Source organism: Petaurus breviceps, unplaced genomic scaffold (genome assembly GCF_028583685.1).
Source record: "Petaurus breviceps papuanus isolate PSGF00001 unplaced genomic scaffold, PetGlider_PUasm1.0 100, whole genome shotgun sequence".
NCBI lineage: Eukaryota > Metazoa > Chordata > Mammalia > Diprotodontia > Petauridae > Petaurus > Petaurus breviceps.
In genome coordinates, this window is record NW_027185573.1 from 737831 (window position 1) to 750733 (window position 12903).

Sequence of the window (12903 nt, forward strand, 5' to 3'; positions counted from 1 at the left end):
CACACACACACACACACACACACACACACACACACACACACACACACGCAGTGGTAGAACCAGTATTTCTATCGAATCATTTTAAGCCTCTCCTTCCCACTGTGAGGTAGGGAGAGATGCTGTAAGTCTACAAGTATTTATGAATGATTTATTATGGGCCAAGTTCAAAGAAAGGAAAAAACAAGGCGTTCACATTCTGATGGGAGAAACAACATATCAATAATTAAGCACACAGGTATATATACATATGCATATAATATATCACTTCCCATTTTATATAAGATTATAGTTATATAAAAATAGATGGTAGACAATATACATGTTATGCATAATTACATATGTGTATGTATAATTGATAGGAAGTACTATCTTATATATGTTGCATATGTTATATATACATTAAATATTAAGAGATCTATAGTATATACTTGTCATCTATGTGTATATATAACAGATGGGGGTATGTATAGGTAATACATATGTACATACATGTGTTGTATCTGTGTCTACATTATATGTGTATGTATGCATGTGCTATGCATACACTGTGTGTACACAATACACACAAGGTGGGAGGTGATGTTATATATGTGTTATATATGCATTTTATATGTATGATAGATGAGAGATAACATGTATATCTGTAATATGTGTATATATTGTGATATTTACATCATGTGTGTGCTATGTGTGCATTATATAGGTACAGTAGATGGGACATAACCTGTATCTATATAATACACATGGCTGTTTATTATCCACGTATCATGTGTGCAATAGATGGGAGATAATATGTGCACGTGTGTTGTGTGCATTGTATGTGTGTGTGCGTGTGCATGTGTGTTCCTCATGTGTGTGTTTGTTATATATGCATTAGATATGTATAATAGATGGGAGATAATTAGAGAGGAGAAGGCAAGTCCAGCCCTGGTTAGGAAAAAAGTCATTTTAATATATTTAAAAATCATAAGGGAAGAGGTCTGTTTTTTTAAGGAATACAAGGTCAACATTTTTTAAAAAATTACACATTTTGTTGAGAAACCCTAATTTTGCAGGATAAATCTCGGTTTGAATTCGAATAAAGCAGTTGTTTTGTTTGTTTCACGAACGTAGCTAAAAGCTTAGGTCTCCCCGTCGGGGAATCGAACCCCGGTCTCCCGCGTGACAGGCGGGGATACTTACCACTATACTAACGAGGAGGGACCCGAGCGCCGGGCTGCCGGCGGTGCTTTTAAAGGCCGGGCCGCGCGAACGCTCCCGTGATGACGCTGCGCATTTCTGTTCCTGGGGTTGCAGCCGCTAGAGCCGCCCCCAGGGCCCAGCGGCCTCCCTCTGCCCTCTTCCGATTATTTTTTTAAAGTGAGTTGAGGTCAAGGTCAAGACCGAGGCCCGCAGAGGCTTGTCCTCGGGTGCGCGCGCAGACGAGCTGCTCTCCGCAGCCCCCTCCGCCCGCTCCGGGGGAGGAGGGGCAGCCAAAGTTTGTCGCTGAGCCTGCGGGGGTGGGGGTGGGGGGTCCTCTCAGTGATTTCTGGGGAGGCCCGAGGGCGCGCTGGGCGGGAGATTTTAAAAGTAAACGGGGCCCACTCAGGACATGGTGAAAAGACAAAAATCTTGGCTCCTGCCGAAACCCGGGATCGAACCAGGGACCTTTAGATCTTCAGTCTAACGCTCTCCCAACTGAGCTATTTCGGCCGCTGGAGGGGCGCTTGACAAGACCTCACTACTACGTCTCTCTCGCGCTGAGCTTTTCCGGAAGTTTCTCAGGCTCCCTGCTGTGTTAGCCCTTCCTTCTCCCTGAGCCTTGGATTTTTGGAGTCAAATCGTAGGTTCTAGGCGCCCCCTTTCCCCACTCGAGGCTTTGCACCGGAGGCCGCAGAGCGGTGAAGATCCCGGCCTGCCCCGGCCCTGCTCAGCTTCGAACTCCCCCGGGGGATTCCATGACCATCTCCTGCCTCCGTGCCTTTGCACTGGCTGTGCCCCAGTCCAGAATGCACACCGTCACCTGCTTCCTACAAGACTCATGTCCTGCAGGATGCCTTCCTGGTTCCCCCAGCTTCTAGTGCCTTCCTCTCCCTTCCGCCCACTCCCTCCGAATCCGGAGTATTGGGCAGGAACTGTGTTTGGTTCGGTTTTTACCCATAGCAAACGCTTTAATTAAATGCTTGTGAATTCACTGACCTTGGGACTCAGTCGGTGCAAACCTGGCAGCCTTGCCCAGGAGGCACCATTTTCCCTAATGAAGTTAATGGAGGTTAATAATGGTGGTGACCTCCTTAATCACAGCCTTGAGACAGGCATCTCTCTGTGTTCCCCATCAGGGACCGTCTAGTAGGGTGTTTGGGGCAGATTTTAGGCAGGGAATTCCTGGTACTCCTCCATGTACCTAACCATGGAAAGTCAGTCTAGACCTCAGTAGTGGAGGGCCTTGAATGCCGGACAAGGACTAGGGCTTTCCTCATTCCCTCCAGGCCCAGCTCCCCACCAAAGTCACCTCCCACTTGGGATCGTGAAGCTAGACCTGGAGGGAGCCCCAGAGGCTAATGTGGGGAGAGATGACAGAGTTAACCGCTGAGAAAACTGAGACTGATCTGACCAAAAGGCCCATATTTCTGTGTATTTTCTGCTGCCCACCCCCACCCCAAGTGGGGTGCCTTGAGGGCAGGAACTGCTTACTTTTTATTTTTGTAAACGCTAATAATAATGATAGCTAACATTTCTATAGTACAAGATAGATATTATCTCATTTGATCTTCACAAACAACCCTGGGAGGAGAATGCTTATTATCCCCATTTAAGTGACTTGCCCAGGGTCACACATTTAGTAAGGGTATGAGGCTGGATTTGAACTAGGATGTTCCTGACTCCTGGTTCATCCACCCCTCTATCTAATGCTGCATCCGCTGTCTGCAAAGTACCTGCCACATAGTGTTTCTTCAACATTTGTTGATTGATTAACAGATAAGTGGGAGTTATTGAGGACTTTGAAGGGAGAGCAGCCAGCTAGTGCACAAGGAGTGACATTTTTGCAGCTGCATGAAAGAGGAGGTGTGGACCAGAGCTTTTGGGGGAGACAGTTGCAATAGACCAGGTGGGTGAGGAGGGAGGACACAGATCCTGGGAGAGGGAGGTGGACCGGACTGGGCAGGTCCTTAGCAATAGCCAGAAGCTGACATATTTATATCACACTTTGAGGTTTCAAAATTACTTTATAAGCATTATTATCTCATCTAGGTAGGCAGATGGAAGGTTTCTATTAAGGGAGAGAGAGAGTGAATGGAGGTGCCGTAAGACAGAGTTTTTGGGACAAAATACCGAGCTGGAGGTTAGCCATCATACCTGTGGTACATGCATGCAATTCCATTCCATTCAACAATCATTTTTATTCAGACCTTCCCTTATCCCTTCTGTCGACATTGCTGCTCTGCTCACCCTGCCCACACCCACTGTTGCATTATTTATATAAACAAAAACCACTTTACAAATGTTCTTTAATGTGAGACTCACAACTGTGTCTTTAATCCATTGTTAAAGAAGGAAGGGGCAGTAGCTGCACACAGTCAGTTGGCTGGATTTGAACCCTCCTCTATTTTGAATGCAGCACTTTAATGAGTCTCCTAATTGAGGGTCCCATGGGAGAATATGAATTCACCTTTGTGTGCATAGATGTGTGTATATGTATGTGTTTATATATACATACACATATCTACATTTATACACACACACACACACACACTCCTGTGTATGCATATATGATCTTTTCCTAAACAAACTTGCTGGGGACGGGGAATATCTCATTTTTGTCTTCCTATCCCCAACAGCCCATGGCATAGAGTAGGTGTTTAATAAATGCTTGATGATGGATCCAGTGATTGTGCCAAAGTATACCTAGATATACTAAATACATTTTTAGGTACACTCAAATACCAAGCATTTGAAAAGGAAAAACAGTCCCTGACCTTGAGTAGCTTCCATTCTATTGGTTGGTTAAACCTAGTCCTGAAAAAATTTGGAAATGTGGGGTTGGAGCTTCATCTTCAGAGGTTATGGGAGCTATGGAAGTTGGTAAGGAACCTGTCCAAGGATGAAACCTTGGGGAACAGCAAATCAGTTTAATGAGCATTTATTAAGCACCTGCTGTGTACCAGGCGCTGTGCTAAGGGCTGGGGACACAAAGAAAGGCAGAGGATAGTTCCTGCCCTCAAGGAGCTCCCTGTCTAATGGGAGGGACAACATGTAGACAACTGTGGACAAACATGTTTTATACAGTAGCGACTGGAGATTATTGACAGAGAGAGAAGGTACTGGTGTTGAGGGGGGGATGGGGGCATTGAGGGGGAGGGGCTTCACCTAAAGGGGTCAGTAAGAGGATCAACAGTCAGAAAGAGCCATGGTCAAGGCAGAGAGAGGTGGGTAACCAGGAGAGGGAGGTGGCTCTGAAGCAGTGGGAAGACAGAGCATCCAGGAGGATGCTGTCCCTAATGTTAGAATGCATGCTCCTCGAGGGCAGGGACTGGCCAGGAAGAAGTTAGTACCCTCCCGGAGCACAAAGTAGGCACTTAATAAAGACATGTTAATTGATTGACTAGGAGACAGGAGTCTCAATTATGCCTTTGACATTTATGAGTCGAATGACCATACTGCTCTGAGCCTCAGTTTCCCCATCTGTAAAATGTAATAGTTAATTACAATCCCTAGCATTTAGAGGATGCTTTAAGGTTTGCAAAGCGCTATATATATAGTAACTCACTTGATCCTGATCAATGTAAATAATACCTGCAGCATCTACTCCACAGGTCAGTTTTGAGGCTAAATGAACTAATTCATGTGGGAAGTTTTGGCTAGGAAAGCCCTATTATAAATATATGATATCTTAAAAATATTTTGAACTACATTTTTGTTATCTTTTGGGGTTTTTTATGACCATTTCTGACTATATCTACTCCCCCCACCTCCTTTCCTACAACCCTCCCTTGTTACAGAAAAGAAAAAAAAAAAGACAGAGAGGAAATCCTGCAGGAGTTCAGCAAAACCAGCCAACAGACCAGCTCCGCCTGACTTTATATACAGTATTGGGAACCCACAGACCCCCACCTCTGGCAAGGAGGGAGGCAGGTGGATTTTTCTTTCGTGTTCCCCAGGGCCAAGTTTGGCCATTGTATCTACATCGAGGTTAGGCTGGTTTCTCGTTCCTTTTTCCCCACTGAAGAGGGCTGTAGTGATTTTTTTTTAATTTTTTATTAATTCTTTAATTTATTAATTTGTTTGTTTCCTTTTAGTTTACAGGATTCAATTCCACAATTCCTTGAATTTCACATTTGTAGTGATTTTTTAATATTGCTTCACCAGTTCTGGGATGTCAGTGTTCATGGGACCGTGGATAGTGGGCCGGAAAGGGTCCTTGGAGGTCGAGTCGGGCCCCCACCCCTCCATAGGAAAAAAATGAGGCTCAAGAGGGAAAGTGACTTGGTCAAGGGTGTGGAATGAATGATTAGACACAATGTATCAATTATACGATAAATGCAAGGTAGTATATGAAATAGACCACAATGCATAATATATTGTAATGTGTCATGTGAAAGCTATGATTAACACATAATCTAATTATTAAAATGTTAACTTCTAAAGCAAAAATGCATTTCGAAAATGAAAGAAAAAGAAAATATGGGGTGCAGCCCAATGGCAATGTCTTCCAGATTCCTAAGGGTCTGACAAGGTCTAATATTACAAGACATCTTTTCCCCCCGATTTGGTCTGGAGCCAGAAAAACAAACATTGCGACCTCCCCGTCGGGGAATCGAACCCCGGTCTCCCGCGTGACAGGCGGGGATACTTACCACTATACTAACGAGGACGTGCCCTGCCCCGGCCCCTTCAGGCGCCTCCATGTAGTTACCACGTGCCTCGGCCCCACGGCGCCACCCCGGCCCCACGGCGCCACGTGTTGCCGCAGTCTCCAGACCTGTGTGTGAGCAGGATGGAGGTCAGACTTCTTGCCTGGGGGTTTGCAATTTACCCCGGCTCTTGCAACTTGCCCCAGAGGGACCCCTTTACTTCCCACCACTCTCCATTTGCAAAGATGGAACTCCTTCCTGCCAGTAGAAATCCCCGCAATTTGTGCAAATAAAAAGGGAAATGCTTTGCTACACCATTCCTGGAAGCAGCCCGTTTGCAAGCGTGGGGATGTAGCTCAGTGGTAGAGCGCATGCTTTGCATGTATGAGGCCCCGGGTTCAATCCCCGGCATCTCCAGGGCGGGTGCTTTTTTTTTTTTTTTTTTTTGGGGGAGGGGGCCCCTCCTGCAGCGGACCTAGCCGGCCCCGCCTCGGGAAGTCAGCGGGGCCGCTGCGCACAAGGCAGGCGGGATCTGCGGCCCTCCGGCTCCCCCTAGCGGCCAGGGATGGCTGCCGAGCTGCGGAGGGTCGGGAGGCTCCTCTCCCTCCCAAGCTTGAGCCTGGCACCTGCCACAAAGCTGTGCATCCTCGTGTGGGATCACGAGTCATGGGGTTTAGGAGAGTAGTGCATCCCAATATTGGCCAAAAAAAAAAACCCACTGCTGAGGCCCTGCAATCAATATGTGTGTACTGCTCACCTGTAAATGACACAGCTAGAGGGTGTGTAGTGCAGGGGATAGAGAACTGGCCCCTGAACCTGAGCTGGGTTCAAGTCCTGCTTCTGGAGCACTGGCTGTGACCCCCAGACAAATCCCCTTATTCTACCCGGTGCTTTGTAACTCTCTAAATATTGGGATCATAGATTGCCGGGTGGTCTGTGAACTTCAAAAAGCCATTGTCATCTCTCTCTACATGCAAACACACAGTTGTCAAGATGTTCCTTGACTACAAAGAAAACATTATATTTCAATTTTTTTTTGAAGCATTTTACTTGTATTTTATGTTTAAAAACATTATCCCAAGGAGGGCCATGGGCTTTACCAGACTGCTGAAGGGGTTCAGGACCCAAAAAAGGGTAAGAACCCCCTGCTCTAAGGCAGTAAATTGCCTGGAAGGTGCTGCTGCCTTGAATTCATTTGAGGAAATTCCCTTTAAATCCCCGCCCCCCCCCAGTCACCTTCTGTAAGATGGTTGGCATGTCTACAAATGAGCAGATCCAGACAAGGCAGCAAGGCTGGCTAATACACTGGGGCACAGCAGGTACCCAAAATATTTTTGCCAGGTCTGAGCCCCCAGGCCACACAGCCAACCCTAAAAGTCAGATCAATACAGATGAAACTGAGGCCTAGAGGTGTCCAGTGATCTGCCCAATGTCACAACCACCAAGATCTAGTTAAATACATTTATTTAAACCAAATGTCTATTTACATCAGACAGCATAAGAAAAGGATTTGCTTTCTCAGAAACAACCTAGTCCTCGGTGTTCATTGCTGGTACTGTCATCATCAGGGGTGCAGTACAAGGGAAACGGGGAGCCCAGTCCCCCTTCTCTCCAGGGAGTGAAGGCTGGTATTGGGTGGCTGTGGGATGGGAGGATCAGCTAAAGATTCAGAGGGCCTGTCTGTGCAAGAGACTCAGGAATTCAAAAAGTGGGAGATGGGGCCCTACTCCTCAAAGAGCATAGATCTAAGGGAGTAGGAAAGGGGACAGGAGAGGAGAAGAATGAATACACAGTACCATGAAGTTAGGAAGGGAGATTAAAAAATGCTCATTTTGTTTTTTAAGTTTGGAGATTAAAAAAATAATTTAATAAGAAAAGGACAGTTTTAGTTCAAGACAGAGACTATGCTAGGTCCTGAAGATCTAAGTGGAAAAGTGAGGTAGTCAGTCCCTGCCTTCAAGGGGCTTACAGTCCACCTGAGGGCTACTAGGTGTTCACGGTCTGATAAATACAAAATCCACAGTAAAGTGGGGGAGGGGGGCAGGGTAGGATGGGACTAAAACCCAGGGAATTAGGAAAGGTCTCTGGAAGGTGGTGGAGCTAGAGCTTTGATAAGATCTAGGGGCATCCTGGGCATGGGGGGGTGGTGTCATTGAGGAGGGGAGGCAGACCTCCGACAGTGTGTCACTGCTGGGAAGAGCCCAGCTGTGAGGGTCTTAAATAGCAAGAAAGGGGTCTGTATCTCTCTTATGGGCAACCGGGGCTCCAGTGCTTCTGGCACAGATCTGGACATCAGGAAGATCCCTGTGGCAGATGCAGGAAGGACGGCCGAACAAGGGGAGAGAGCAGCTACAGGGAGCCCAGAATGGCAGGAGACGAGAAGAGGAGGTCAGGGAGCCCACTGAGCCCAGCCCCCAGGCTGTAATGGCTCTACTACACAGTCAGACCGGAAAACCCAGAATTGCTGTGGCTTTGTCACACAGGCAGGAGACACAGCCCGGCTTTGCAGGATCAGATCTGCCTCCTGGGAGCATGCCGGGCTGCCCAAGGGCATTCACACTGTGCAGGGGGATGGGTCCTGTCTGAGTCCTGGCACTGACTAGGCCCAGTGAAAGGCCTGGTGCCACAGAGAAAGCCAGAGGAGCTGGAGGGGGTCGTGGAAGCTCAGGGTCTGCAGGGGGGCCAAAGCTTGGAGACTTCATTGTGCATGGCCTGGGGGAGCCACTCACAATACTCGGACAGCAAATCTGAAAGGAGACCAGGGATCAGTTAGCTGGGGTCCCTCTATGCACTCGCCTGCCTGTCCGCCACAACCCTAGCTGGCTCTCCAGGACAGGACAGAGGTCCTCAGAGGTCGGGGAGGGGACGAGGCATCAGGATTCAGTGCAAAAAGCCTGGGTCTTGGGGGTCACGGGCTAGGGATCCACATCCCACCGCTGATACTACTTGTGTGACCAGTGCATGGCATTTCTCCATTCTCAGCCTGTTTCCTCATCTGGAAAATGGGGCCCTGATAACCCTGACACAACCAAGCTCACAGGGTGAAGTGCTCTGTAAATGTAGCCATGGTTGCTATCAGGAGGTGACTCGTGCAGCCTGGAGCAAGCCTTAGGTCTGCAGAGGCTTTACGCGGACACTCGCATCTGAGCCTCACAGCCATGCGCCACCCCCACGCTCTTCTTGTCCTCATCTGACAGGCTGAGAGCGGCTCTCACACAGCTCGTGTCAGAGAGGGGATTCAAGCCCATACATCTGACAACATGTCCAGGATCTCTCGCTGAATCCTGCTGCCTAAGTGTCTGAGGCAGGATCTGAACTCAGGACTTCCTGACTTCAGGTCCAGCATTCCATCCATTGCACCCCCCCTTAGCCAATGCCCTTATCCTCTATAAAGAGGGAAATAAACCAAATCCAGGCTTTGGCTCGGGGGCTAAAGGGCCGTGCTGCTGGGAGGTGAGTCCCCCGGCCCACACCCCCGCTCGGCTGGGACATATTCAGGGCTGGTCTGATACTCACATGTGGGCTCCTGCTTCCAAGCCTTTTGTAAAGCATCCCGGCAATCTGCTGTCTTTGAAACCAGGCCTTTCAGGAGGCTCTCCGTCCTGGGCTGGAGCCTGAAGGTTAAGAGTCCCCCCCCCCCCAAAAACCAGTCAGAACCTGAAGTGGCCCCAGGCAGAGACCACGGCTCTGAGAGACCACCTAAGCCAGTCTGGCTGTATCACTGACCTTCTGGTCAGTCTCTGGGTCAAAAAGGCATCCACCCAGAGGCTGAGGCCTCTAGGCCCAAGGAGCTCTGCTCTCCAAGTCCACTGGACAGAAGGCAAATAATAGAGAAGCTGCCCCTCAGGCCTCTGGCAAAATGAGGATATTCCCCACCCCCACCTGAAGGAAGATGGGAGGGGAATGTGTGGGGTCATCGTTAGCCCCCATGTTGTATGGGGGAAAGGGCACTGCAGGGCAGCTGGGTGGTGCAGTGGGTAGGGTACTGAACTTGAGTCAGGAGGATCTGAGTTCAAATCCAGCCTCAGACACTTATTAGCCATGTGACCCTGGGCAAGTAACTTAACCCTGACTGCTTCAGAAAAAAGGGCACTGGACTTGAGGCCAGACAACCTGAGTTCAAATCCTGATTCTGCTAGCTTATTACCTTCTACTGTCCTCCATCTGATGGGGGTGGAGGAGTACCTGGTAGCCCTAAAAGCTTTTCTTGTGTGTGCAGCGTGTGCACATTTGCACAATTTGGCCACGACATCCTTGAGGGCAGGCCCCTCTAATCATTTCTCTGGTCCCTCACACTCCTTGGGGGCTGAGCTTAGGGTCCAGAGGGGTTCAGCTAACAGCACATTTACACAGGGCTTTACAAACACTGAAGCAGCCCTGGGAGGTGGGTGCTGGTCACTCCCATTTTACAGATGAGGAAACTTAGGCAAACAGAGGCTATGTGACTTGCCTGAGATCACACTGCTAGTAAGAGGTGTGATTCGATCTCAGGTCTCCTAACTCCAGGCCCACAGCTCTACTCATCACACCACACTTGGCACACGCTCTGGCATTTCCACATCCCTGGATCAAGACTAAGCAAGGTCATGGGGGTCATGGACAGGCTTGAGGCAGAGGGGGTGGGCAAGGGAGAGGAGGAGAGGAGAGGGACAAAAAGGAGGAAGAGACCAATGGAAAAGAGTAGGTCAAGGATGAGGGTGCCCGGGCTGGGGCCTGGATATGGCACTAGATGCCTGATCAAAGAGGCTGGCCCTTCCTCTTGGGCTCAGCCCTCCTCCAATGCTAGTCTTCACAAATGTCACTTACTTGGCCCAAGTCTTGAGCATTGTGCTTGGGCTGGACAACAAACAGCTTCTGTGCTGGGCAAGCTTTTTAAAGACCTGTATGGGGGAGGAAGGAGGCCAGCCTGGTGAGAGGGGGGTCTGTGCACTCCCAAACACTTCCCCACTTTCCAAGGCAAAGGGGACTGTTTACCTCTCCTTCCAGGAAAAACTTGGCAAAGTACTTGTAGCGCTCGAGTCCCTCAGGGTAGCCCACCTGTACGGCGGGGAGCTGCCAGCCCACTCGATCTGCAAGGACAGAGGCACACACCTCCCTTAGCAGGCTAGCACACCTGGCATGAGAGCCCGGGGGGCCAGACCATCATCCCAGTAACCCCTGGGTTTCTGGTGAGGCCGAGTCATGGCAGAGACGAGGGGCCACGCCCTCCCCACTCCAACACTCACAGAAGGTGCTGGCCCGGTGACACACGACCCTGCCAGTCTTGGAGCAGTAGGATGGGGGAGGGTCCTCGAGAGGCTTTTCAAAGTGGCAGTAAGAGGGCAGCAGGACCGGAATCCACGCGGCTTCGACTGCAGAGACCCCTGGAGGATGACACAGGAGGCACAAACAGTGCCCGGCTGCTGGCAGACCAGGAGGGCGGGGACTTGCTCTGCTGCTGTCCCCGGCTCCAGAAGGCTCAAGCACCAGCAGGGCTGAAGCTCAGAGACCTGGGTCCTCCAGCCCATCCAGGCTGATGCCCTCCTTGCTGCCCCTCTCCCTCCACCCTCCAGTGCCAAGCCAATCCCCAGGCGGGGCCCCAGCCCCTACCTCTCATGTACATCTTGGTGGTTTCCACAATCTCCTGATAGACCACAAACTCAGGGAGCTCTTTGAAAAGGACTGAGCTGGGGTGGATGAAGACAGGATCATCAAGCAGAGGGGTCTAGAGAGAGGCAGGCACACAGAATCAAAAGGAGGGCAGAGGAAATCGTCAGTCAGACACTCAGATGCTAAGGGCCCAGGCTGGGAGGTAGAAGGAGCCTTAAAGGTCACTGAGTCCAGTTCCCTCATTTTACAGAAAAGGAAAGCGAGGCCAAGGGAAAGGAAGTGACTTGGTCAAGGACACAGAGGGCGAAGAGCAAAAGCAGCATTTGAATCCAGGTCCTCTTACCCCAGATCCAGCACACCCCCAGCTGCTTCCCAGGGAATCCCAACTCGGTGCTGGATGGCTGAGTGACCCTCTCTGAGACTGTGGGCGCACCCAGGTGACCTGGAGCCCAGGCAGAGGCTGACCCCAGATGGGAAGAGCACGGGTACCAGTCCTCTGCCTCTGGCTGATGCAGAGCAATACTGTGAATGCATTCGCTTGGCCCCACGGGAAGGAGGGACATGGTCTGGCCAGGACAGGACGGACCTGGGCCCTGTGCTACAGTGGAAAGAGAGTGCTGGATGCAGAGTCAGGGAACCTGAGGCCACAGCCTGCCTCAGACCTCACTGCCCACGTGACCAGGGCATCACCTACGCTCTCCGGCTCTCGGTTTCCTCATCCGTAAAATGAAGAGGGTGCACTGGACGACCACAAGGTCTGCTAGCCCTAACTTTAATGCAGGGAGAATGGAGAATTTAGCCACCAGCAATGGAGCGCAGGAGGCATGAGAGCTGTGCCCTCTAAGCCAACACCTCACCATAACCAGGATGCTAACGGGCAGAAGGAAAACCCTGAAAAGATCTGGCGGATACACCCAAGGCTGGGTAACCCTCCAGAAAGAGGAGGTCGGAGGAGGAAGGGAAAGGGGACAAGCACGAAGGGCCGGCGATGGGCCAAGCACTGTATTAAATGTTTTACAAATATTCTCTCATTTAACCCTAACAACAGCCCCAGGAGGGCAGTGCTGCTCTCACCTTCATTGTACAAATAAGGAAACTAAGTCAGACAGGTGTTACAAAGTGTCTCAGGCCCGTTCTCTCCCCCGGGCATCTTGCAAACAAGCATACAGAAATACAGAACACACAAACCCATCCACTGCCAGTGACTTCTGGGAGAGCAATCTGGTGGCACTTAGTAAAAGAAACAAAAACACTATTCCACTGTGGGAAATACATGCTGAAAGTCCCGCCATAACCGTTACCGATGACTGGAGACAACAAAAAACACCCGAGAGCAGCAGAATGCTTAAATAAATGGTGGGTGCATTACTGAGAATGACCTAGACGGATGTGATAATAATGGAATATAAAGATTCCCCTGTATTGGCTTGGTTTTCAAATTGATTGTGTTAAAACCCAGAGCTTGTTAATCCCACCTGTGGGA

At 49.8% G+C, this 12903-nt stretch overlaps 1 protein-coding gene and 4 non-coding genes across 5 annotated transcripts in view; 1 reads left to right on the forward strand and 4 right to left on the reverse strand.

Annotated features, from left to right (window-relative positions):
* Window positions 1-1127: 1127 nt before the first annotated feature.
* On the reverse strand, window positions 1128-1199 carry TRNAD-GUC (transfer RNA aspartic acid (anticodon GUC)). Its single transcript has one exon. It is a non-coding gene; the product is annotated as a tRNA-Asp (tRNA).
* Window positions 1200-1619: 420 nt separating this feature from the next.
* TRNAF-GAA (transfer RNA phenylalanine (anticodon GAA)) lies at window positions 1620-1692 on the reverse strand. Its single transcript has one exon. It is a non-coding gene; the product is annotated as a tRNA-Phe (tRNA).
* A 4087-nt stretch (window positions 1693-5779) lies between these two features.
* Window positions 5780-5851, reverse strand: TRNAD-GUC (transfer RNA aspartic acid (anticodon GUC)). Its single transcript has one exon. It is a non-coding gene; the product is annotated as a tRNA-Asp (tRNA).
* A 325-nt stretch (window positions 5852-6176) lies between these two features.
* TRNAA-UGC (transfer RNA alanine (anticodon UGC)) lies at window positions 6177-6248 on the forward strand. The gene has a single exon. It is a non-coding gene; the product is annotated as a tRNA-Ala (tRNA).
* A 1030-nt stretch (window positions 6249-7278) lies between these two features.
* The window catches only part of LOC138158057 (probable ATP-dependent RNA helicase DHX37), a 42640-nt gene continuing 37015 nt past the window's right edge, over window positions 7279-12903 (reverse strand). The window contains exons 22-27 of the mRNA XM_069084359.1: window positions 11421-11535; window positions 11057-11194; window positions 10806-10900; window positions 10638-10711; window positions 9348-9445; window positions 7279-8578 (exon numbers count right to left, since the gene is read on the reverse strand). Of these exons, the coding sequence (XP_068940460.1) occupies window positions 8496-8578; window positions 9348-9445; window positions 10638-10711; window positions 10806-10900; window positions 11057-11194; window positions 11421-11535 (603 nt within the window). The 3' untranslated portion in view covers window positions 7279-8495. The remainder of the gene's footprint in view (window positions 8579-9347; window positions 9446-10637; window positions 10712-10805; window positions 10901-11056; window positions 11195-11420; window positions 11536-12903) is intronic.